Below are 26,677 nucleotides of genomic sequence, written 5' to 3'. Positions count from 1 at the left end.
TGCAGGTTTTCCTACTTACAAAGCATGTAGAGGCCTGTAATTTTGATCATAGGTACACTTCAACTGTGAGAGACGGAATCTTAAACAAAAATCCAGAACATCACACTGTATGATTTTTAAGTAATTAGTTTGCATTTTATTGCATGACATAAGTATTTGATCACCTACCGACCAGTAAGAATTCCGGCTCTCACAGACCTGTTAGTTTTTCTTTAAGAAGCCCTCCTGTTCTCCACTCATTACCTGTATTGACTGCACCTGTTTGAACTCGTTACCTGTATAAAAGACACCTGTCCACACACTCAATCAAACAGACTCCAACTTCTCCACAATGGCCAAGACCAGAGAGCTGTGTAAGGACATCAGGGCTAAAATTGTAGACCTGCACAAGGCTGGGATGGGCTACAGGACAATAGGCAAGCAGCTTGCAGCCAATGTTGCTCTAGAATAGCTAGGTTCTGTTTAAAGCAAGTTCTTTAAAGAAACGTTTTAGAAATGCTTCTTTCTTGCTAATTGATTATCTTTCTTTGTTTCATTTCCGATAATTTCTTCTCCTGACAGAATGCTAACCAGAAAACTCAGACTACTAGAGCATGCTGCCATGGGGCTCTGGGCCAAGGTAGTGCACTATATAGGTAATAGGCTGTCATGGGGCTCTGGGCCAAAGTAGTGCACTATATAGGGAATAGGGTGCCATGGGGCTCTGGGCCAAGGTAGTGCACTATATAGGGAATAGGCTGCCATGGGGCTCTGGGCCAAGGTAGTGCACTATATAGGGAATAGGGTCCATTTGAGACACAGCTGTAGCCTTCTGAAGGCACAGTCCTTCTCTGGCCACACCCTCCTCAATGTAGCCTTCTGTAGGCACAGTCCTTCTCTGGCCACACCCTCCTCAATGTAGTCTTCTATAGGCACAGTCCTTCTCTGGCCACACCCTCCTCAATGTAGCCTTCTGAAGGCACAGTCCTTCTCTGGCCACACCCTCCTCAATGTAGCCTTCTGTAGGCACAGTCCTTCTCTGGCCACACCCTCCTCAATGTAGCCTTCTATAGGCACAGTCCTTCTCTGGCCACACCCTCCTCAATGTAGCCTTCTGTAGGCACAGTCCTTCTCTGGCCACACCCTCCTCAATGTAGCCTTCTGTAGGCACAGTCCTTCTCTGGCCACACCCTCCTCAATGTAGCCTTCTGTAGGCACAGTCCTTCTCTGGCCACACCCACCTCAATGTAGCTTTCTGTAGGCACAGTCCTTCTCTGACCACACCCTCCTCAATGTAGCCTTCTGTAGGCACAGTCCTTCTCTGGCCACACCCTCCTCAATGTAGCCTTCTGTAGGCACAGTCCTTCTCTGGCCACACCCTCCTCAATGTAGCCTTCTGTAGGCACAGTCCTTCTCTGGCCACACCCTCCTCAATGTAGCCTTCTGTAGGCACAGTCCTTCTCTGGCCACACCCTCCTCAATGTAGCCTTCTGTAGGCACAGTCCTTCTCTGGCCACACCCTCCTCAATGTAGCCTTCTGTAGGCACAGTCCTTCTCTGGCCACACCCTCCTCAATGTAGCCTTCTGTAGGCACAGTCCTTCTCTGGCCACACCCTCCTCGGTGGGTTTCTTAAAATCGGAAGTAGCCAGCATAATTAATAAAGTACCCAGGGGGGTGCGGGGGAAGGGCATCTGATGCACCCTAATTTGTTAAAGTCACTGAAGTAGCTGGCCGCACGAAAGTCACTGAGTTGTCGGCTATTTGGCTATCAGCTGGCGCTTATGAACACACTTTCCTATCATCTGGCCACTCCCTCTAGCCGCACACCCAGGGGTCAGGGTTCACAGGCAGGTAATGCCAGGGTCACAGGGGTCAGAAGACATGGTAGCGGTGGTAGTCCCACCCCCCACCAAGTAGACAGCAGTGGAGGACTTGGAGCGAGGAGCCTTGGCAGCATCCTTGTTGTTGTTGCTGATCACCTCGTCCACCTGCGTATCCGTGGAGACCACCCAGGTGGTGGGACACCACCCCTTCAGGGAGTACGGTGTTTTGACGCGGCGCTTGATCTTCTCACCTGACCCTCCACGGTCACCCAGTGACGAGCAATCACCTGGGAGGACAGACAGACAGACAGACAGACAGACAGACAGACAGACAGACAGACAGACAGACAGACAGACAGACAGACAGACAGACAGACAGACAGACAGACAGACAGACAGACAGACAGACAGACAGACAGACAGACAGACAGACAGACAGACAGACAGACAGACAGACAGACAGACAGACAGACAGACAGACAGACAGACAGACAGACAGACAGACAGACAGACAGACAGGTGTTACTAGGGATAGAGACGTGTAGTACACTGAGAATGTAATTTATGTTTAGTCTCTATGACGTCCATACAAGGCAGCAGAGTGGAGAATGACGTCCATACAAGGCAGCAGAGTGGAGAATGACACGTCCATACAAGGCAGCAGAGTGGAGAATGACACGTCCATACAAGGCAGCAGAGTGGAGAATGACACGTCCATACAAGGCAGCAGAGTGGAGAATGACGTCCATACAAGGCAGCAGAGTGGAGAATGACATCCATACAAGGCAGCAGAGTGGAGAATAACATCCATACAAGGCAGCAGAGTGGAGAATGACATCCATACAAGGCAGCAGAGTGGCAGCAGAGAGACATCCATACAAGGCAGCACATCCATACAAGGCAGCAGAGTCATCCATACAAGGCAGCAGAGTGGAGAATGACATCCATACAAGGCAGCAGAGTGGAGAATGACATCCATACAAGGCAGCAGAGTGGAGAATGACATCCATACAAGGCAGCAGAGTGGAGAATGACATCCATACAAGGCAGCAGAGTGGAGAATGACATCCATACAAGGCAGCAGAGTGGAGAATGACATCCATACAAGGCAGCAGAGTGGAGAATGACATCCATACAAGGCAGCAGAGTGGAGAATGACATCCATACAAGGCAGCAGAGTGGAGAATGACATCCATACAAGGCAGCAGAGTGGAGAATGACATCCATACAAGGCATCCATACAAGCAGCAGAGTGGAGAATGACATCCATACAAGGCAGCAGAGTGGAGAATGACATCCATACAAGGCAGCAGAGTGGAGAATGACATCCATACAAGGCAGCAGAGTGGAGAATGACATCCATACAAGGCAGCAGAGTGGAGAATGACATCCATACAAGGCAGCAGAGTGGAGAATGACATCCATACAAGGCAGCAGAGTGGAGAATGACGTCCATACAAGGCAGCAGAGTGGAGAATGACATCCATACAAGGCAGCAGAGTGCACTACTTTTGACTAAAGCTCAGCTCTATGGACCCTGGACATAAGTAGAGACCTATAATGAACAAAAATGTAAATGATTAATCCCATGTTTCATGAGCTGAAATAAAAGATCCCAGAAATTTTCCATATCACTCGTCTCAAATGTTTTGCACAAATTTGTTTACATCCCTCTTAGTGAGCATTTCTCCTTTGCCAAGATAATCTATCCACCTGACAGGTGTGGCATATCAAGAAGCTGATTAAACAGCAGGATAATCACACAGGTGCACCTTGTGCTGGGGACAATAGAAGGCCGCTCTAAAATGTGCAGCTTTGTCATACAACATAATGCCACAGATGTCTCAAATTGAGGGAGCGTGTAGTTGGAATGCTGACTGCCCAACGGAGCTGTTGCCAGAGGATTGAATGTTAATTTCTCTACCATAAGCCGCCACCAAAGTCGATTTCAAGAATTTGGCAGTACATCCAACTGCCCTCAAAACTGCAGACTACGAGTTACCATGCCAGCCCAGGACCTTCACATCCGGCTTCTTCGACTGTAGGATTGTCTGAAGAGGGGAGTGCTGAGTATTAAAGCCCTTTTTGTGGGGAAAAAATCATTCTGATAGGCTGGACCTGGGACCTGGCTCCCCAGCGGCTGGACCTGGGACCTGGCTCCCCTGGACCTGGGACCTGGCTCCCAGCGGCTGGACCTGGGACTGAGGCTGGACCTGGGACCTGGCCCCCAGCGGCTGGACCTGGGACCTGGCTCCCCCAGCGGCTGGACCTGGGACCTGGCTCCCCAGCGGCTGGGACCTGGGACCTGGCTCCCCAGCGGCTGGACTGGACCTGGGACCTGGGACCTGGCTCCCCAGCGGCTGGACCTGAGACCTGGCTCCCCAGTGGCTGGACCTGGGACCTGGCTCCAAAGCGGCTGGGCCTGTATCCAAAGCGGCTGGGCCTGGCTCCCCAGCGGCTGTTGGTCTCCTACTGAGACACAACTATAGAGTCATCTGGCTAAAACCTCCTCACAGCTATAGAGACATCTGGCTGGGATCTCCTCCCGTTCATCTCCCCTCATGTTGTTCGTCTCCTACTGAATCCTTATCAACTCTATGAAATTTCCTTCCCTTCCCACATCCAATCGAAACACTTCGGTTGTGTTGCAAATGGCACCCTATTCCCTATGTAGTGCAATCAATCAATCAAATTCATTTATATAGCCCTTCTTACATCAGCTGATATCTCAAAGTGCTGTACAGAAACCCAGCCTAAAACCCCAAACAGCAAGCGATGCCACCGTGTAGAAGCACGGAGGCTAGGAAAAACTCTCTAGAAAGGCCAAAACCTAGGAAGAAACCTAGAGAGGAACCAGGCTCTGGGGGGGGGGGGCAGTCCTCTTCTGGCTGTGCCGGGTGGAGATTATAACAGAACATGACCAAGGTGTTCAAATGTTCATAGATGACCAGCAGGGTCAAATAATAATGATCACAGTGGTTATAGAGGGTGAAACAGGTCAGTGAGAGATGTGTGGTGTGTTCTCTTTTCACCTGAGGAGCTGTGGTGTGAAGAGAAAGAAGCAGAGAGCTCCAGGGAGCAGGGTCTCTCAGGTCGTCTGGGTTTGGGCTGTCGGAGCTGGGCAGCCTCCTGGTGTACAGGGGCCTCCTGCTGGGGCTCTGGGACTGTTGTTGCTGGTATAGAGGCAAAGACAGGGAGATGGACAGAGATAGGGGGAGTGACAGGGGCAGGGACAGGGGGAATGGCAGTGACAGGGACAGGGGCAGGGGGAGTGACAGAGACAGATTTAGGGGTGGGGGTAGGGGCAGAGACAGGGACAGGGGTGGGGGTAGGGACAGAGGCTGGGACAGGGGTGGGGGTAGAGACAGAGACAGGTTTAGGGGTAGGGACAGGGACAGAGATAGGTTTAGGGGTGGGGGTTTAGGGGTACAGAGACAGGTTTAGGGGTGGGGGGGTGGGGGTAGGGACAGAGACAGGTTTAGGGGTGGGGGTACAGAGGCAGGTTTAGGGGTGGGGGTAGGGACAGGTTTAGGGGTAGGGACAGAGACAGGTTTAGGGGTGGGGGTAGGGACAGAGACAGGTTTAGGGGTAGGGACAGAGACAGGTTTAGGGGTAGGGACAGAGACAGGTTTAGGGGGGACAGGACAGGTAGGGACAGAGACAGGTTTAGGGACAGAGACAGGTAGGGACAGAGACAGGTTTAGGGGTAGGGACAGAGACAGGTTTAGGGGTGGGGAGACAGGTAGGGACAGAGACAGGTTTAGGGGTAGGGACAGAGACAGGTTTAGGGGTAGGGACAGAGACAGGTTTAGGGGTAGGGACAGAGACAGGTTTAGGGGTGGGGGCAGAAGCAAAGGGCTCAGGCTGTGCCTCTACAGGTGGACATGTGATCCCTCTGCTAGCCAGGTTCACCACCAGACTGTTGTTGTTGTTGTTGGTGTTGGTGCGTCCCGCCAGGTGATTGGTTGGTCTCTGGTCACATGGGGCGGGCTGCTCTCTCTTTAACAGAGGTTCATGTTCATCAGGACTGGAGTTGATGTTGAGTCGACTGTCCTCTCCGCTGAGTTGGGTCTGTAACAGCGGGGCTACTCCGCCCACCTCACTCTGGAAGCCCGCTAGATTTGTCATCCCGTACGGAGCCCCGCCTCCAGATGAAGAGGCCACACCTCCGTTCAGATAGCCATTGACGACCAACACACCCACCCCGCTCCACACCCCATCCACCCCAACCCCGGTTGTTCCATTGTTGGTGAAGGTAACCAGGTGTGACTCTGCTTCCGGGGCGACAGTGTTCATCTTGGCCATGCCCGTTTCTACCTGCTTCAGCCTGGAGGAACCAGAGCCCTGCTTCAGCCTGGAGGAACCAGAGCCCTGCTTCAGCCTGGAGGAACCAGGCCCTGCTTCAGCCTGGAGGAACCAGGGCCCTGAGTGGTGCTGAGACTGCTAGGCCGCTTGGGGAGGTTCTGCTGTTTGGGCAGGGGAAACATAGTAGCTGGTGGGTCCCCCATCCCACTGGCCCCGGTCCCAGACCCTCCCTGGGCCCCAGGCCCGGCCCCAGTCACCTCCGCAGCCAGCTTGATGAGGGGGTAGAGCAGGGAGGAAGACCCAGAGCTGAGCGGGTCTGGAGCAGAGAACTGTTTCTGGCTGTGCTCCATAAGGTTCTCATCAGAAGATTCTTTCAGGTTCTTGTCAACCTCTCTAGGGTCCAGCTTGGTGCTCTCCAAGTCCTCCTGGGTCAGCTGCAGACACACCGGCACCAACACAGCACCACCTAGTTGTAACAACATAACAAATAAATAATGTATTAATTACAAAAACAAGATAAATAAATACTTTAGTAGCCCTACAAGTACCTGTATATACCTGTATATGGGTTGAACAGTACCTGTATATGGGTTGAACAGTACCTGTATATACCTGTATATGGGTTGAACAGTACCTGTATATGGGTTGAACAGTACCTGTATATACCTGAACATATGGGTTGAACAGTACCTGTATATACCTGTATATGGGTTGAACAGTTGAACAGTACCTGTATATGTATATGGGTTGAACAGTACCTGTATATGGGTTGAACAGTACCTGTATATACCTGTATATGGGTTGAACAGTACCTGTATATACCTGTATGTGTTGAACAGTACCTGTATATACCTGTATATGTGTTGAACAGTACCTGTATATACCTGTATATGGGTTGAACAGTACCTGTATATACCTGTATGTGTTGAACAGTACCTGTATATACCTGTATATGTGTTGAACAGTACCTGTATATACCTGTATATGGGTTGAACAGTACCTGTATATGGGTTGAACAGTACCTGTATATACCTGTATATGGGTTGAACAGTACCTGTATATGGGTTGAACATTCAGAATTGGGAACTAATAAACCCCTGGCTGTACAGTAACATGCTTTACATGACATCAGAGGTCTGGTTCTGTGCTTCACAGCTCTGAATGGGTTTTGACTGACAGCCGAACTGAACTTGAGCACCACGCGTGACAAGAAAATGCCCCCATCCCTCCCGAATGGGGCAACTTCTGCACAGGAGACTGAGGAGACTGAGGGGACTGAGGGGACTGAGGAGACTGAGGAGACTGAGGAGACTGAGGGGACTGAGGAGACTGAGGAGACTGAGGAGACTGAGGGGAGTGAGGAGACTGAGGGGACTGAGGGGAGTGAGGAGACTGAGGGGACTGAGGGGAGTGAGGAGACTGAGGGGACTGAGGAGACTGAGGAGACAGAGGGGAGTGAGGAGACTGAGGAGACTGAGGGGAGTGAGGGGACTGAGGGGAGTGAGGGGACTGAGGGGAGTGAGGAGACTGAGGGGAGTGAGGAGACTGAGGGGACTGAGGGGAGTGAGGAGACTGAGGGGACTGAGGAGACTGAGGAGACTGAGGGGACTGAGGAGACTGAGGGGACTGAGGAGACTGAGGAGACTGAGGGGACTGAGGAGACTGAGGGGAGTGAGGAGACTGAGGGGACTGGGGGAGTGAGGGGAGTGAGGAGACTGAGGGGACTGAGGAGACTGAGGAGACAGAGGGAGTGAGGAGACTGAGGGGAGTGAGGAGACTGAGGGGAGTGAGGAGACTGAGGGGAGTGAGGAGACTGAGGGAAGTGAGGGGACTGAGGGGAGTGAGGGGACTGAGGGGAGTGAGGAGACTGAGGGGAGTGAGGAGACTGAGGGGAGTGAGGAGACTGAGGGGACTGAGGGGACTGAGGAGACTGAGGAGACTGAGGGGACTGAGGAGACTGAGGAGACTGAGGGGACTGAGGAGACTGAGGGGACTGAGGAGACTGAGGAGACTGAGGGGACTGAGGAGACTGAGGGGAGTGAGGAGACTGAGGGGACTGAGGGGAGTGAGGGGAGTGAGGGGAGGGGACTGAGGAGACTGAGGGGACTGAGGAGACTGAGGAGACAGAGGGGAGTGAGGAGACTGAGGGGAGTGAGGAGACTGAGGGGAGTGAGGGGACTGAGGGGAGGAGGGGACTGAGGGGAGTGAGGAGACTGAGGGGACAGAGGGGAGTGAGGAGACTGAGGGGAGTGAGGAGACTGAGGGGACTGAGGGGAGTGAGGAGACTGAGGGGAGTGAGGAGACTGAGGGGAGTGAGGGGGTGAGGGGAGTGAGGAGAGACTAAGGGGACTGAGGAGACTGAGGGGAGGAGGGGAGTGAGGAGACTGAGGGGAGTGAGGAGACTGAGGGGAGTGAGGGGACTGAGGAGACTGAGGGGACTGAGGAGACTGAGGGGAGTGAGGAGACTGAGGGGACTGAGGAGACTGAGGGGACTGAGGGGAGTGAGGAGACTGAGGGGAGTGAGGGGGTGAGGGGAGTGAGGAGACTGAGGGGACTGAGGGGAGTGAGGAGACTGAGGGGACTGAGGAGACTGAGGGGACTGAGGAGACTGAGGGGACTGAGGGGACTGAGGAGACTGAGGGGACTGAGGAGACTGAGGAGACTGAGGGGACTGAGGAGACTGAGGGGAGTGAGGAGACTGAGGGGACTGAGGGGAGTGAGGGGAGTGAGGAGACTGAGGGGACTGAGGAGACTGAGGGGACTGAGGGGAGTGAGGAGACTGGGGGAGTGAGGGGGTGAGGGGAGTGAGGAGACTAAGGGGACTGAGGGGACTGAGGAGACTGAGGGGAGTGAGGGGAGGAGGAGACTGAGGGGAGTGAGGAGACTGAGGGGGTGAGGGGAGTGAGGAGACTGAGGGGACTGAGGGGGTGAGGGGAGTGAGGAGACTAAGGGGACTGAGGGGAGTGAGGGGACTGAGACTGAGGAGACTGAGAGGACTGAGGAGACTGAGGAGACTGAGGGGACTGAGGGGAGTGAGGACACTGAGGAGACTGAGGAGACTGAGGAGACTGAGGAGACAGGGGAGTGAGGAGACTGAGGGGACTGAGGGGACTGAGGGGAGTGAGGAGACTGAGGAGACTGAGGAGACTGAGGAGACTGAGGGGAGTGAGGGGACTGAGACTGAGGAGACTGAGAGGACTGAGGAGACTGAGGAGACTGAGGGGACTGAGGGGAGTGAGGACACTGAGGAGACTGAGGAGACTGAGGAGACTGAGGAGACAGGGGAGTGAGGAGACTGAGGGGACTGAGGGGACTGAGGGGAGTGAGGAGACTGAGGAGACTGAGGAGACTGAGGAGACAGGGGAGTGAGGGGACTGAGGGGACTGAGGAGACTGAGGAGACAGGGGATTGAGGGGACTGAGGAGACTGAGGGGAGTGAGGAGACAGGGGAGTGAGGGGACTGAGGGGACTGAGGAGACTGAGGAGACTGAGGGGAGTGAGGGGACTGAGGAGACTGAGGGGAGTGAGGAGACTGAGGAGACTGAGGGAGTGAGGGGAGGAGGAGACTGAGGAGACTGGGGAGTGAGGGGACTGAGGAGACTGAGGGGAGTGAGGAGACAGGGGACTGAGGGGAGTGAGGAGACTGAGGGGAGTGAGGAGACAGGGGAGTGAGGGGACTGAGGAGACTGAGGAGACTGAGGGGACTGAGGAGACTGAGGGGAGTGAGGAGACTGAGAAGACAGGGGAGTGAGGGGACTGAGGAGACTGAGGGGAGTGAGGAGACTGAGGGGACTGAGGGGACTGGGGAGACTGAGGAGACTGAGGGGATTGAGGGGAGTGAGGAGACAGGGGAGTGAGGAGACTGAGGGGAGTGAGGACACTGAGGAGACTGAGGACACTGAGGAGACTGATGGGAGTGAGGGGAGTGAGGAGACTCAGGGGACTGAGGGGAGTGAGGAGACTGAGGGGAATTTGACAAACTGACTGATTGGAAAGGTGGCATCCTCTGACTGTGCCATGTTGAAAGTCACTGAGCTCTTCAGTAAGGCCATTCTACTGTCAATGTTTGTCTATGGAGATTGCATGACTGTGTGCTCGATTCTATACACCTGTCAGCAACGGGTGTGGCTGAAATAGCCGAATCCACAAATTTTATTTATAACATATTTCGAAAGATGAGACGTATTGGATTATAATAAATACCGCTTTGATGTCATACAAGCAAGCCACACACCCGTGAGTCCAAACACACCACTTCACATTTCCATATGATAAAACTTCTGTCATTATGCTTATAGTCAACGTATATGATCACCATGCTAGATGTACAGTTACCAGATGACATGGAATTCATTCCCTGACTAGAGGAATACCACCTGTCAGACAGAGACTAGTTAGAGGAATATCACCTGTCAGACAGAGACTAGTTAGAGGAATACCACCTGTCAGACAGAGACTAGTTAGAGGAGAGGAATACCACCTGTCAGACAGAGACTAGTTAGAGGAATATCACCTGTCAGACAGAGACTAGTTAGAGGAATACCACCTGTCAGACAGAGACTAGTTAGAGGAGAGGAATACCACCTGTCAGACAGAGACTAGTTAGAGGAATATCACCTGTCAGACAGAGACTAGTTAGAGGAATACCACCTGTCAGACAGAGACTAGTTAGAGGAGAGGAATACCACCTGTCAGACAGAGACTAGTTAGAGGAATATCACCTGTCAGACAGAGACTAGTTAGAGGAATACCACCTGTCAGACAGAGACTAGTTAGAGGAGAGGAATACCACCTGTCAGACAGAGACTAGAGGAGACTGAGGGGACTTAGAGGAATATCACCTGTCAGACAGAGACTAGTTAGAGGAATACCACCTGTCAGACAGAGACTAGTTAGAGGAATACCACCTGTCAGACAGAGACTAGTTAGAGGAATATCACCTGTCAGACAGAGACTAGTTAGAGGAATACCACCTGTCAGACAGAGACTAGTTAGAGGAATACCACCTGTCAGACAGAGACTAGTTAGAGGAATACCACCTGTCAGACAGAGACTAGTTAGAGGAGAGGAATACCACCTGTCAGACAGAGACTAGTTAGAGGAATATCACCTGTCAGACAGAGACTAGTTAGAGGAATATCACCTGTCAGACAGAGACTAGTTAGAGGAATACCACCTGTCAGACAGAGACTAGTTAGAGGAATACCACCTGTCAGACAGAGACTAGTTAGAGGAGAGGAATACCACCTGTCAGACAGAGACTAGTTAGAGGAATATCACCTGTCAGACAGAGACTAGTTAGAGGAATACCACCTGTCAGATAGAGACTAGAGGAATACCACCTGTCAGACAGAGACTAGAGGAATACCACCTGTCAGACAGAGACTAGAGGAATACCACCTGTCAGACAGAGACTAGTTAGAGGAATACCACCTGTCAGACAGAGACTAGAGGAATACCACCTGTCAGACAGAGACTAGTTAGAGGAATACCACCTGTCAGACAGAGACTAGTTAGAGGAATACCACCTGTCAGATAGAGACTAGTTAGAGGAATACCACCTGTCAGACAGAGACTAGTTAGAGGAATACCACCTGTCAGACAGAGACTAGTTAGAGGAATACCACCTGTCAGACAGAGACTAGTTAGAGGAATACCACCTGTCAGACAGAGACTAGTTAGAGGAGAGGAATACCACCTGTCAGACAGAGACTAGTTAGAGGAATATCACCTGTCAGACAGAGACTAGTTAGAGGAATACCACCTGTCAGACAGAGACTAGTTAGAGGAGAGGAATACCACCTGTCAGACAGAGACTAGTTAGAGGGAGGAATATCACCTGTCAGACAGAGACTAGTTAGAGGAATACCACCTGTCAGACAGAGACTAGTTAGAGGAGAGGAATACCACCTGTCAGACAGAGACTAGTTAGAGGAATATCACCTGTCAGACAGAGACTAGTTAGAGGAATACCACCTGTCAGACAGAGACTAGTTAGAGGAATATCACCTGTCAGACAGAGACTAGTTAGAGGAATACCACCTGTCAGACAGAGACTAGTTAGAGGAATACCACCTGTCAGACAGAGACTAGTTAGAGGAGAGGAATACCACCTGTCAGACAGAGACTAGTTAGAGGAATATCACCTGTCAGACAGAGACTAGTTAGAGGAATATCACCTGTCAGACAGAGACTAGTTAGAGGAATACCACCTGTCAGACAGAGACTAGTTAGAGGAATACCACCTGTCAGACAGAGACTAGTTAGAGGAGAGGAATACCACCTGTCAGACAGAGACTAGTTAGAGGAATATCACCTGTCAGACAGAGACTAGTTAGAGGAATATCACCTGTCAGACAGAGACTAGTTAGAGGAATACCACCTGTCAGACAGAGACTAGTTAGAGGAATACCACCTGTCAGACAGAGACTAGTTAGAGGAGAGGAATACCACCTGTCAGACAGAGACTAGTTAGAGGAATATCACCTGTCAGACAGAGACTAGTTAGAGGAATATCACCTGTCAGACAGAGACTAGTTAGAGGAATATCACCTGTCAGACAGAGACTAGTTAGAGGAATACCACCTGTCAGACAGAGACTAGTTAGAGGAATACCACCTGTCAGACAGAGACTAGTTAGAGGAGAGGAATACCACCTGTCAGACAGAGACTAGTTAGAGGAATATCACCTGTCAGACAGAGACTAGTTAGAGGAATACCACCTGTCAGATAGAGACTAGAGGAATACCACCTGTCAGACAGAGACTAGAGGAATACCACCTGTCAGACAGAGACTAGAGGAATACCACCTGTCAGACAGAGACTAGTTAGAGGAATACCACCTGTCAGACAGAGACTAGAGGAATACCACCTGTCAGACAGAGACTAGTTAGAGGAATACCACCTGTCAGACAGAGACTAGTTAGAGGAATACCACCTGTCAGATAGAGACTAGTTAGAGGAATACCACCTGTCAGACAGAGACTAGTTAGAGGGGAATACCACCTGTCAGACAGAGACTAGTTAGAGGAATACCACCTGTCAGACAGAGACTAGTTAGAGGAATACCACCTGTCAGACAGAGACTAGTTAGAGGAGAGGAATACCACCTGTCAGACAGAGACTAGTTAGAGGAATATCACCTGTCAGACAGAGACTAGTTAGAGGAATACCACCTGTCAGACAGAGACTAGTTAGAGGAGAGGAATACCACCTGTCAGACAGAGACTAGTTAGAGGAATATCACCTGTCAGACAGAGACTAGTTAGAGGAATACCACCTGTCAGACAGAGACTAGTTAGAGGAGAGGAATACCACCTGTCAGACAGAGACTAGTTAGAGGAATATCACCTGTCAGACAGAGACTAGTTAGAGGAATACCACCTGTCAGACAGAGACTAGTTAGAGGAATATCACCTGTCAGACAGAGACTAGTTAGAGGAATACCACCTGTCAGACAGAGACTAGTTAGAGGAGAGGAATACCACCTGTCAGACAGAGACTAGTTAGAGGAATATCACCTGTCAGACAGAGACTAGTTAGAGGAATACCGCCTGTCAGACAGAGACTAGTTAGAGGAATACCACCTGTCAGACAGAGACTAGTTAGAGGAGAGGAATACCACCTGTCAGACAGAGACTAGTTAGAGGAATATCACCTGTCAGACAGAGACTAGTTAGAGGAATATCACCTGTCAGACAGAGACTAGTTAGAGGAATACCACCTGTCAGACAGAGACTAGTTAGAGGAATACCACCTGTCAGACAGAGACTAGTTAGAGGAGAGGAATACCACCTGTCAGACAGAGACTAGTTAGAGGAATATCACCTGTCAGACAGAGACTAGTTAGAGGAATACCACCTGTCAGACAGAGACTAGTTAGAGGAATACCACCTGTCAGACAGAGACTAGTTAGAGGAATACCACCTGTCAGATAGAGACTAGTTAGAGGAATACCACCTGTCAGACAGAGACTAGTTAGAGGAATACCACCTGTCAGACAGAGACTAGTTAGAGGAATATCACCTGTCAGACAGAGACTAGTTAGAGGAGAGGAATACCACCTGTCAGACAGAGACTAGTTAGAGGAGAGGAATACCACCTGTCAGACAGGATACAGAGACTAGTTAGAGGAGAGGAATACCACCTGTCAGACAGAGACTAGTTAGAGGAATATCACCTGTCAGACAGAGACTAGTTAGAGGAATATCACCTGTCAGACAGAGACTAGTTAGAGGAATACCACCTGTCAGACAGAGACTAGTTAGAGGAATACCACCTGTCAGACAGAGACTAGTTAGAGGAGAGGAATACCACCTGTCAGACAGAGACTAGTTAGAGGAATATCACCTGTCAGACAGAGACTAGTTAGAGGAATATCACCTGTCAGACAGAGACTAGTTAGAGGAATACCACCTGTCAGACAGAGACTAGTTAGAGGAATACCACCTGTCAGACAGAGACTAGTTAGAGGAGAGGAATACCACCTGTCAGACAGAGACTAGTTAGAGGAATATCACCTGTCAGACAGAGACTAGTTAGAGGAATATCACCTGTCAGACAGAGACTAGTTAGAGGAATATCACCTGTCAGACAGAGACTAGTTAGAGGAATACCACCTGTCAGACAGAGACTAGTTAGAGGAATACCACCTGTCAGACAGAGACTAGTTAGAGGAGAGGAATACCACCTGTCAGACAGAGACTAGTTAGAGGAATATCACCTGTCAGACAGAGACTAGTTAGAGGAATACCACCTGTCAGATAGAGACTAGAGGAATACCACCTGTCAGACAGAGACTAGAGGAATACCACCTGTCAGACAGAGACTAGAGGAATACCACCTGTCAGACAGAGACTAGTTAGAGGAATACCACCTGTCAGACAGAGACTAGAGGAATACCACCTGTCAGACAGAGACTAGTTAGAGGAATACCACCTGTCAGACAGAGACTAGTTAGAGGAATACCACCTGTCAGATAGAGACTAGTTAGAGGAATACCACCTGTCAGACAGAGACTAGTTAGAGGAATACCACCTGTCAGACAGAGACTAGTTAGAGGAATACCACCTGTCAGACAGAGACTAGTTAGAGGAATACCACCTGTCAGACAGAGACTAGTTAGAGGAGAGGAATACCACCTGTCAGACAGAGACTAGTTAGAGGAATATCACCTGTCAGACAGAGACTAGTTAGAGGAATACCACCTGTCAGACAGAGACTAGTTAGAGGAGAGGAATACCACCTGTCAGACAGAGACTAGTTAGAGGAATATCACCTGTCAGACAGAGACTAGTTAGAGGAATACCACCTGTCAGACAGAGACTAGTTAGAGGAGAGGAATACCACCTGTCAGACAGAGACTAGTTAGAGGAATATCACCTGTCAGACAGAGACTAGTTAGAGGAATACCACCTGTCAGACAGAGACTAGTTAGAGGAATATCACCTGTCAGACAGAGACTAGTTAGAGGAATACCACCTGTCAGACAGAGACTAGTTAGAGGAGAGGAATACCACCTGTCAGACAGAGACTAGTTAGAGGAATATCACCTGTCAGACAGAGACTAGTTAGAGGAATACCGCCTGTCAGACAGAGACTAGTTAGAGGAATACCACCTGTCAGACAGAGACTAGTTAGAGGAGAGGAATACCACCTGTCAGACAGAGACTAGTTAGAGGAATATCACCTGTCAGACAGAGACTAGTTAGAGGAATATCACCTGTCAGACAGAGACTAGTTAGAGGAATACCACCTGTCAGACAGAGACTAGTTAGAGGAATACCACCTGTCAGACAGAGACTAGTTAGAGGAGAGGAATACCACCTGTCAGACAGAGACTAGTTAGAGGAATATCACCTGTCAGACAGAGACTAGTTAGAGGAATACCACCTGTCAGACAGAGACTAGTTAGAGGAATACCACCTGTCAGACAGAGACTAGTTAGAGGAATACCACCTGTCAGATAGAGACTAGTTAGAGGAATACCACCTGTCAGACAGAGACTAGTTAGAGGAGAGGAATACCACCTGTCAGACAGAGACTAGTTAGAGGAATATCACCTGTCAGACAGAGACTAGTTAGAGGAATACCGCCTGTCAGACAGAGACTAGTTAGAGGAATACCACCTGTCAGACAGAGACTAGTTAGAGGAGAGGAATACCACCTGTCAGACAGAGACTAGTTAGAGGAATACCACCTGTCAGACAGAGACTAGTTAGTGGAGAGGAATACCACCTGTCAGACAGAGACTAGTTAGAGGAATATCACCTGTCAGACAGAGACTAGTTAGAGGAATACCACCTGTCAGACAGAGACTAGTTAGAGGAGAGGAATACCACCTGTCAGACAGAGACTAGTTAGAGGAATATCACCTGTCAGACAGAGACTAGTTAGAGGAATACCACCTGTCAGACAGAGACTAGTTAGAGGAATATCACCTGTCAGACAGAGACTAGTTAGAGGAATACCACCTGTCAGACAGAGACTAGTTAGAGGAGAGAATACCACCTGTCAGACAGAGACTAGTTAGAGGAATATCACCTGTCAGACAGAGACTAGTTAGAGGAATACCGCCTGTCAGACAGAGACTAGTTAGAGGAATACCACCTGTCAGACAGAGACTAGTTAGAGGAGAGGAATACCACCTGTCAGACAGAGACTAGTTAGAGGAATATCACCTGTCAGACAGAGACTAGTTAGAGGAATATCACCTGTCAGACAGAGACTAGTTAGAGGAATACCACCTGTCAGACAGAGACTAGTTAGAGGAATACCACCTGTCAGACAGAGACTAGTTAGAGGAGAGGAATACCACCTGTCAGACAGAGACTAGTTAGAGGAATATCACCTGTCAGACAGAGACTAGTTAGAGGAATACCACCTGTCAGACAGAGACTAGTTAGAGGAATACCACCTGTCAGACAGAGACTAGTTAGAGGAATACCACCTGTCAGATAGAGACTAGTTAGAGGAATACCACCTGTCAGACAGAGACTAGTTAGAGGAATACCACCTGTCAGACAGAGACTAGTTAGAGGAATATCACCTGTCAGACAGAGACTAGTTAGAGGAGAGGAATACCACCTGTCAGACAGAGACTAGTTAGAGGAGAGGAATACCACCTGTCAGACAGAGACTAGTTAGAGGAATATCACCTGTCAGACAGAGACTAGTTAGAGGAATATCACCTGTCAGACAGAGACTAGTTAGAGGAGAGGAATACCACCTGTCAGACAGAGACTAGTTAGAGGAATATCACCTGTCAGACAGAGACTAGTTAGAGGAATACCACCTGTCAGACAGAGACTAGTTTGAACTGTGTTATCATCTCTGTATCATATAGAACTGCTAGCATCATGTGTGCTGGTTTGAACTGTGTTTTCCCTCCAGATGTTTGAAAGGTTTTATTCGCAGCTTCAGGAGTTCCATGTTGAATAATAGGTTATAGCCTTTTGACAGGAAGATGACAGGTTTGGTATTGTCCACTAAACTCTTAATGAAAAACATCCTGTTCCTTGTATTCATGCATTGTGTTTTCTTTCGGTCGCGCCATTTTACCATTTGGGAAAAAAAACGTGACCAGTAATGAGAGTCGGTTAATCGGCAGCCAAATGGACTAAAATGTGAAACACTACTTCCAGTACATAATTAACAATATAATATATAAAAAATAGTCATATAATCTAGTAATAATATTACCTAGTGTGCTGGAGGAGACGTGTCCTGACTCAGAGATGGAGGTCATGATGGTGTTAGGAGTGAACCCCGTGGTGGAGGAGACGCTGGCGCTCTCCGGGCTGGGCAGACGGGCCTGCGCCTGCTGACGCTCCGCGTTGATGGAGTTCCGGTTCTTCTCTGGGCCAGCGGGGGCACTGTTGGTTCCCCCTAGGATGCCGATGGAGGAGGTCCACGACATAGAGGTGTCTCCACCGGGGAGGTTCTTCACCCTGTGGTCCTCGATGTAGGAGGACGAGGAGTAGTCGGGGTAGGGACTGACTTTAGGACCCCTGCGGCTGTGGGACAGGTTCCTGACGCAGATGGAAGAGTCATATAAGCAGCTTTATGTTGAAGTGTATTAAAGGGATAGTTCGGGATTCTGGAAATAAAGCCCTTTCTTTTTCTGCTTCCCCAGAGTCAGATCAAATCAAATCAAAGTTTTAAACCAGTTTTATGTCTCTGGGTCCAGTATGAAGATAAAGGGCATATCCCAAAAACCCGACCTATCCCTTTAACTAGCTGAGAGATGTGATTATACAGTAAGGCCCTACATGCTGAGTAGAGACAACTAGCTGAGAGATGTGATTATACAGTAAGGCCCTACATGCTGAGTAGAGACAACTAGCTGAGAGATGTGATTATATGAGATGTGATTATACAGTAAGGCCCTACATGCTGAGTAGAGACAACTAGCTGAGAGATGTGATTATATGAGATGTGATTATACAGTAAGGCCCTACATGCTGAGTAGAGACAACTAGCTGAGAGATGTGATTATACAGTAAGGCCCTACATGCTGCGACACACCTTTCGTTCTGCAGTACGGTGCTCATGGGGTTAACTGTAGGACTGACAGACTTGGTCCTGTGTGTGTGTGTGTGTGTGTGTGTGTGTGTGTGTGTGTGTGTGTGTGTGTGTGTGTGTGTGTGTGTGTGTGTGTGTGTGTGTGTGTGTGTGTGTGTGTGTGTGTGTTGACCTCTCGTTCTGCAGTGTGGTGGTCATAGGGTTAACCATGGGGCTGACAGACTTGTGTGTGTGTGTGTGTGTGTGTGTGTGTGTGTGTGTGTGTGTGTGTGTGTGTGTGTGTGTGTGTGTGTGTGTGTGTGTGTGTGTGTGTGTGTGTGTGTGTGTGTGTGTGTGTGTGTGTGTGTGTGTGTGTGTGTTGACCTCTCGTTCTGCAGTGTGGTGGTCATAGGGTTAACCGTGGGGCTGACAGACTTGGCCCTGTGTGTGTGTGTGTGTGTGTGTGTGTGTGTGTGTGTGTGTGTGTGTGTGTGTGTGTGTGTGTGTGTGTGTGTGTGTGTGTGTGTGTGTGTGTGTGTGTGTGACCTGTTGACCTCTCTGCAGTGTGGTGGTCATAGGGTTAACCATGGGGCTGACAGACTTGGTCCTGTGTGTGTGTGTGTGTGTGTGTGTGTGTGTGTGTGTGTGTGTGTGTGTGTGTGTGTGTGTGTGTGTGTGTGTGTGTGTGTGTGTGTGTGTGTGTGTGTGTGTGTGTGTGTGTGTGTGTTGACCTCTCGTTCTGCAGTGTGGTGGTCATAGGGTTAACCGTGGGGCTGACAGACTTGGTCCTGTGTGTGTGTGTGTGTGTGTGTGTGTGTGTGTGTGTGTGTGTGTGTGTGTGTGTGTGTGTGTGTGTGTGTGTGTGTGTGTGTGTGTGTGTGTGTGTGTGTGTGTGTGTGTGTGCCTCTCGTTCTGCAGTGTGGTGGTCATAGGGTTAACCATGGGGCTGACAGACTTGGTCCTGTGTGTGTGTGTGTGTGTGTGTGTGTGTGTGTGTGTGTGTGTGTGTGTGTGTGTGTGTGTGTGTGTGTGTGTGTGTGTGTGTGTGTGTGTGTGTGTGTGTGTGTGTGTGTGTGTGTGTGTGTGACCTCTCGTTCTGCAGTGTGGTGGTCATAGGGTTAACCGTGGGGCTGACAGACTTGGTCCTGTGTGTGTGTGTGTGTGTGTGTGTGTGTGTGTGTGTGTGTGTGTGTGTGTGTGTGTGTGTGTGTGTGTGTGTGTGTGTGTGTGTGTGTGTGTGTGTGTGTGTGTGTGTGTGTTCACCTCTCGTTCTGCAGTGTGGTGGTCATAGGGTTAACCGTGGGGCTGACAGACTTGGTCCTGTCCCAGATCAGCAGTAGTTCAGCCATGCGTTCCTCTGAACATTGAGCGGTCAGCCTGGCCTCAGCATCCTGGTCCCAACAGTCCTCCATGGTCTCCTTTAGGGAACGTACCGCCTGGGGGGGAGGACCGTAGTCACACATCTCAATTCTATTCTCAATTACTCTACATCTCAATGCTCTCCTCCCCTTACAGGGGTCTTGCTAGGTGAGACCAGAATGGTGGAAGATCAGCATTAGGTTTCACCTTCAGCTTCCCCTTTCTGATGAGTTCAATGAGGGAGAGGAGCGAGGTTAGGAGAGAGGTTAGGAGAGAGGTTAGGAGAGAGGTAAGGAGAGAGGCTCGGAGTGAGGTTAGGAGAGAGGCTCGTAGCGAGGTTAGGAGAGAGGTTAGGAGAGAGATTAGGAGAGAGGTTAGGAGCGAGGTTAGGAGCGAGGTAAGGAGCGAGGCTCGGAGCGAGGCTCGGAGCGAGGTTAGGAGAGAGGCTCGTAGCGAGGCCCGGAGCGAAGTTAGGAGAGAGGTTAGGAGCGAGGTTAGGAGAGAGACTCGTAGCGAGGCTCGGAGCGAGGTTAGGAGAGAGGTAAGGAGCGAGGTTAGGAGCGAGGCTCGTAGCAAGGCTAGGAGAGAGGTTAGGAACGAGGCTAGGAGCGAGGCTCGGAGCGAGGTTAGGAGCGAGGTTAGGAGAGAGGCTCGTAACGAGGCTCGGAGCGAGGTTAGGAGAGAGGCTCGTAACGAGGCTCGGAGCGAGGTTAGGAGCGAGGTTAGGAGCGAGGTTAGGAGAGAGGTTAGGAGCAAGGTTAGGAGCAAGGTTAGGAGCAAGGTTAGGAGAGAGGCTCGTAGCGAGGTTAGGAGAGAGGTTAGGAGCGAGGTTAGGAGCGAGGTTAGGAGAGAGGCTCGTAGCGAGGCTCGGAGCGAGGTTAGGAGCGAGGTTAGGAGCGAGGTTAGGAGCGAGGTTAGGAGAAAGGCTCGTAGCGAGGCTCGGAGCGAGGTTAGGAGCGAGGTTAGGAGAGAGGCTCGTAGCGAGGCTCGGAGCGAGGTTAGGAGCGAGGCCAAACACACATGTAAGGGCAGGACAATAGTACTCAGGCTCACCAGGCTGTTCTCCTTCCAGGCCTCAGGGAACTTGGGTCTCTCTTTCTCTCTGGAGACCAGGACCTGCATGTCCTCAAAGGAGGGGTGGTTCCCTGCCTCGGCCTGGAACGCCATCTGGTAGTCGGGCACCGTCTCTCCTGGAGGACACAATATCATCATTACCATCTCTCCTGGAGGACACAATATCATCATTACCATCTCTCCTGGAGGACACAATATCATCATTACCATCTCTCCTGGAGGACACAATATCATCATTACCATCTCTCCTGGAGGACACAATATCATCATTACCATCTCTCCTGGAGGACACAATATCATCATTACCATCTCTCCTGGAGGACACAATATCATCATTACCATCTCTCCTGGAGGACACAATATCATCATTAGGCCATCTCTCCTGGAGGACACAATATCATCATTACCATCTCTCCTGGAGGACACAATATCATCATTACCATCTCTCCTGGAGGACACAATATCATCATCATTACCATCTCTCCTGGAGGACACAATATCATCATTACCATCTCTCCTGGAGGACACAATATCATCATTACCATCTCTCCTGGAGGACACAATATCATCATTACCATCTCTCCTGGAGGACACAATATCATCATTACCATCTCTCCTGGAGGACACAATATCATCATTACCATCTCTCCTGGAGGACACAATATCATCATTACCATCTCTCCTGGAGGACACAATATCATCATTACCATCTCTCCTGGAGGACACAATATCATCATTACCATCTCTCCTGGAGGACACAATATCATCATTACCATCTCTCCTGGAGGACACAATATCATCATTACCATCTCTCCTGGAGGACACAATATCATCATTACCATCTCTCCTGGAGGACACAATATCATCATTACCATCTCTCCTAGAGGACACAATATCATCATTACCATCTCTCCTGGAGGACACAATATCATCATTACCATCTCTCCTGGAGGACACAATATCATCATTACCATCTCTCCTATCATCATTACCATCTCTCCTGGAGGACACAATATCATCATTACCATCTCTCCTGGAGGACACAATATCATCATTACCATCTCTCCTGGAGGACACAATATCATCATTACCATCTCTCCTGGAGGACACAATATCATCATTACCATCTCTCCTGGAGGACACAATATCATCATTACCATCTCTCCTGGAGGACACAATATCATCATTACCATCTCTCCTGGAGGACACAATATCATCATTACCATCTCTCCTGGAGGACACAATATCATCATTACCATCTCTCCTGGAGGACACATCATCATTACCATCTCTCCTGGAGGACACAATATCATCATTACCATCTCTCCTGAGGACACAATATCATCATTACCATCTCTCCTGGAGGACACAATATCATCATTACCATCTCTCCTGGAGGACACAATATCATCATTACCATCTCTCCTGGAGGACACAATATCATCATTACCATCTCTCCTGGAGGACACAATATCATCATTACCATCTCTCCTGGAGGACACAATATCATCATTACCATCTCTCCTGGAGGACACAATATCATCATTACCATCTCTCCTGGAGGACACAATATCATCATTACCATCTCTCCTGGAGGACACAATATCATCATTACCATCTCTCCTGGAGGACACAATATCATCATTACCATCTCTCCTGGAGGACACAATATCATCATTACCATCTCTCCTGGAGGACACAATATCATCATTACCATCTCTCCTGGAGGACACAATATCATCATTACCATCTCTCCTGGAGGACACAATATCATCATTACCATCTCTCCTGGAGGACACAATATCATCATTACCATCTCTCCTGGAGGACACAATATCATCATTACCATCTCTCCTGGAGGACACAATATCATCATTACCATCTCTCCTGGAGGACACAATATCATCATTACCATCTCTCCTGGAGGACACAATATCATCATTACCATCTCTCCTGGAGGACACAATATCATCATTACCATCTCTCCTAGAGGACACAATATCATCATTACCATCTCTCCTAGAGGACACAATATCATCATTACCATCTCTCCTGGAGGACACAATATCATCATTACCATCTCTCCTGGAGGACACAATATCATCATTACCATCTCTCCTGGAGGACACAATATCATCATTACCATCTCTCCTGGAGGACACAATATCATCATTACCATCTCTCCTGGAGGACACAATATCATCATTACCATCTCTCCTGGAGGACACAATATCATCATTACCATCTCTCCTGGAGGACACAATATCATCATTACCATCTCTCCTGGAGGACACAATATCATCATTACCATCTCTCCTAGAGGACACAATATCATCATTACCATCTCTCCTGGAGGACACAATATCATCATTACCATCTCTCCTGGAGGACACAATATCATCATTACCATCTCTCCTGGAGGACACAGTTTCATTGAGAACCAGCCAGTGTCCCAGGAGAGCACGGTAGTGTGCATATTGAGAAACAGACAGTGACTCAGGAGAGCATGGTAGTGTGCATATTGAGAAACAGACAGTGACTCAGGAGAGCACGGTAGTGTGCATATTGAGAAACAGACAGTGACTCAGGAGAGCACGGTAGTGTGCATATTGAGAAACAGACAGTGACTCAGGAGAGCACGGTAGTGTGCATATTGAGAAACAGACAGTGACTCAGGAGAGCACGGTAGTGTGCATATTGAGAAACAAACAGTGACTCAGGAGAGCACGGTAGTGTGCATATTGAGAAACAGACAGTGACTCAGGAGAGCACGGTAGTGTGCATATTGAGAAACAGACAGTGACTCTGTCATGCAGGTATTGAGAAACGAATAACAGTGACTCAGGAGAGCAGGCCGTAGTGTGAGACACCTGCTCATTCTGATGAAGGCACAAAACACGACAGGACAGGGTGATACACAATCAGGCAAAAACACGACAGGACAGGGCGCAATCACAGCATTGAATACAATACAAGAACCGACAGTGACTCAGGAGAGCACGGTAGTGTGCATATTGATTAGAAACAGACAGTGACTCAGAGAGCAGAGAGAGCGGTAGTGTGCATATTGAGAAACAGACAGTGACTCATGGGGAGCACAGGGACAAGACATGACAATAAATGACAAACATGACAGACTCAGGAGAGCACGGTAGTGTGCATATTGAGAAACAGACAGTGACTCAGGAGAGCACGGTAGTGTGCATATTGAGAAACAGACAGTGACTCAGGAGAGCACGGTAGTGTGCATATTGAGAAACAGACAGTGACTCAGGAGAGCACGGTAGTAGTGTGCATATTGAGAAACAGACAGTGACTCAGGAGAGCACGGTAGTGTGCATATTGAGAAACAGACAGTGACTCAGGAGAGCACGGTAGTGTGCATATTGAGAAACAGACAGTGACTCAGGAGAGCATGGTAGTGTGCATATTGAGAAACAGACAGTGACTCAGGAGAGCATGGTAGTGTGCATATTGAGAAACAGACATGAAATGCTGATCACCTCATATTCTGTTTCTAGAACATTCTTTACTCACTGTGTACGTACAGAGCCTTCAGAAAGTATTCACACCCCTTGACTTGTTCCACATGTTGTTGTGTTAAATATATTTAATCCATTTTGAATTCAGGCTGTAACAACAAAATGTGGAATAAGTCAAGGGGTATGAATACTTTCTGAAGGCACCGTATATCGGAGTTGTGCCTGTTGTTCAAACGAGTATCTGCCCTCTCTAGAACGTTCGCACCTGATATCCTCGTTCCAGTCTTTCACCTTTGCGGACATGTATTTCCATTGTTAGAGGAGGAGTCAGTCGACCATCTTGTCAATATAATAGATCCTTTTTGATACACCTCATGAAGGTCTCACAGTAGACGAGGCTCAGGGTTAGAGGTCAGGGTTATTACCAGGGAAGAGGTCAGTACACCTCATGAAGGTCTCCCAGTAGACAGGGCCCAGGGTTAGAGGTCAGTACACCTCATGAAGGTCTCCCAGTAGACCAGGCCCAGGGTTAGAGGTCAGTACACCTCATGAAGGTCTCCCAGTAGACCAGGCCCAGGGTTAGAGGTCAGTACACCTCATGAAGGTCTCCCAGTAGACCAGGCCCAGGGTTAGAGGTCAGTACACCTCATGAAGGTCTCCTAGTAGACCAGGCCCAGGGTTAGAGGTCAGTACACCTAATGAAGGTCTCCCAGTAGACCAGGCCCAGGGTTAGAGGTCAGAACACCTCATGAAGGTCTCCCAGTAGACCAGGCCCAGGGTTAGAGGTCAGGGTTATTACCTGGGAAGAGGTCAGTACACCTCATGAAGGTCTCCCAGTAGATGAGGCTCAGGGTTAGAGGTCAGGGTTATTACCTGGGAAGAGGTCAGTACACCTCATGAAGGTCTCCCAATAGATGAGGCTCAGGGTTAGAGGTCAGTACACCTCATGAAGGTCTCCCAGTAGATGAGGCTCAGGGTTAGAGGTCAGTACACCTCATAAAGGTCTCCCAGTAGACGAGGCCCAGGGTTAGAGGTCAGGGGTTATTACCTGGGAAGAGGTCAGTACACCTCATGAAGGTCTCCCAGTAGACGAGGCCCAGGGCGTACATGTCCACCTGCTTCAGAGCCGACTCACAGTCCCTCAGGTTCACCGCCCCTTCCAGAACCTCTGGGGCCATGTAGCGGATTGTACCCACCTGGAGAAAGACAGAACCAGTGTTATAACACTACACTAACCCTCCAGAACCGCTGGGACCTCTTCTGACTAACCTCACTGATGGCAGCATTCTCTACCTCTCTGGGTTAGAGGTCAGAGGTTAGGGACTCACCTCGCTGATGGCAGCGTTCTCCTCCTCTCTGGGTTAGAGGTCAGAGGTTAGGGACTCACCTCACTGATGGCAGCATTCTCCACCTCTCTGGGTTAGAGGTCAGAGGTCAGGGACTCACCTCGCTGATGGCAGCGTTCTCCTCCTCTCCAGGCTTAGGGTTAGAGGTCAGAGGTTAGGGACTCACCTCGCTGATGGCAGCGTTCTCCTCCTCTCCAGGCTTAGGGTTAGAGGTCAGAGGTTAGGGACTCACCTCGCTGATGGCAGCGTTCTCCTCCTCTCCAGGCCTGACCAGGCGGTTCCCTGTCAGCTTCATGGACAGACCAAAGTCACTGATCACACATGTCCCATCCTTCTTTACTAGAACATTCCTGCTGTTTAGGTCCCTGTGAGATATGGCTGGCTTGTAGATGTCTGGAAGAGAGGAGAGGAAGGAAGGGAGGGATGGAGAAAGAGCGAGAGAGAAGGGGAGGGGGAGGGAGGGAGGGAGGGAGGGAGGGAGGGAGGGAGAGGAGGGAGAGGGGAGGGAGGGAGGGATGGAGGAAGGGAGGGAGGGGAGGGAGGGAGGGGGAGGGAGGGAGGGAGGGAGGGAGGAGGGAGAGGGAGGGAGGGAGGGGAGGGAGGAGGGAGGGAGGGAGGGAGGGAGAGGGGGAGGGAGGGAGGGAGGGAGGGAGGGAGGGAGGGAGGGAGGGAGGGGGAGGGAGAGAGAGGAGAGAGGGAGGGAGGGAGGAGGAGGGAGGGAGGGAGGGAGGGAGGGAGGGAGGGAGGGAGGGAGGGGGAGGGAGGGGAGGGAGGGAGAGGGAGGGAGGGAGAAGAGGAGGGAGGGAG

The 26,677-nt window shown here is 49.9% G+C and overlaps 1 protein-coding gene across 1 annotated transcript in view; it reads right to left on the bottom strand.

Annotated features, from left to right (window-relative positions):
* Window positions 1-302: 302 nt before the first annotated feature.
* Window positions 303-26,677, bottom strand: part of LOC124044489 (bone morphogenetic protein receptor type-2-like) — a 94,709-nt gene continuing 68,334 nt past the window's right edge. Inside the window, exons 8-16 of the mRNA XM_046364118.1 lie at window positions 26,103-26,263; window positions 25,573-25,720; window positions 21,022-21,158; window positions 19,873-20,045; window positions 17,809-18,137; window positions 6,220-6,574; window positions 5,557-6,178; window positions 4,836-5,082; window positions 303-2,090 (exon numbers count right to left, since the gene is read on the bottom strand). Coding sequence (XP_046220074.1) covers window positions 1,822-2,090; window positions 4,836-5,082; window positions 5,557-6,178; window positions 6,220-6,574; window positions 17,809-18,137; window positions 19,873-20,045; window positions 21,022-21,158; window positions 25,573-25,720; window positions 26,103-26,263 — 2,441 coding nt within the window. The 3' untranslated portion in view covers window positions 303-1,821. The remainder of the gene's footprint in view (window positions 2,091-4,835; window positions 5,083-5,556; window positions 6,179-6,219; window positions 6,575-17,808; window positions 18,138-19,872; window positions 20,046-21,021; window positions 21,159-25,572; window positions 25,721-26,102; window positions 26,264-26,677) is intronic.

The sequence above is a fragment of the Oncorhynchus gorbuscha genome, linkage group LG09 (genome assembly GCF_021184085.1).
Source record: "Oncorhynchus gorbuscha isolate QuinsamMale2020 ecotype Even-year linkage group LG09, OgorEven_v1.0, whole genome shotgun sequence".
NCBI classification, from domain to species: domain Eukaryota; kingdom Metazoa; phylum Chordata; class Actinopteri; order Salmoniformes; family Salmonidae; genus Oncorhynchus; species Oncorhynchus gorbuscha.
This window is presented reverse-complemented; position numbering and strand designations above follow the sequence as displayed.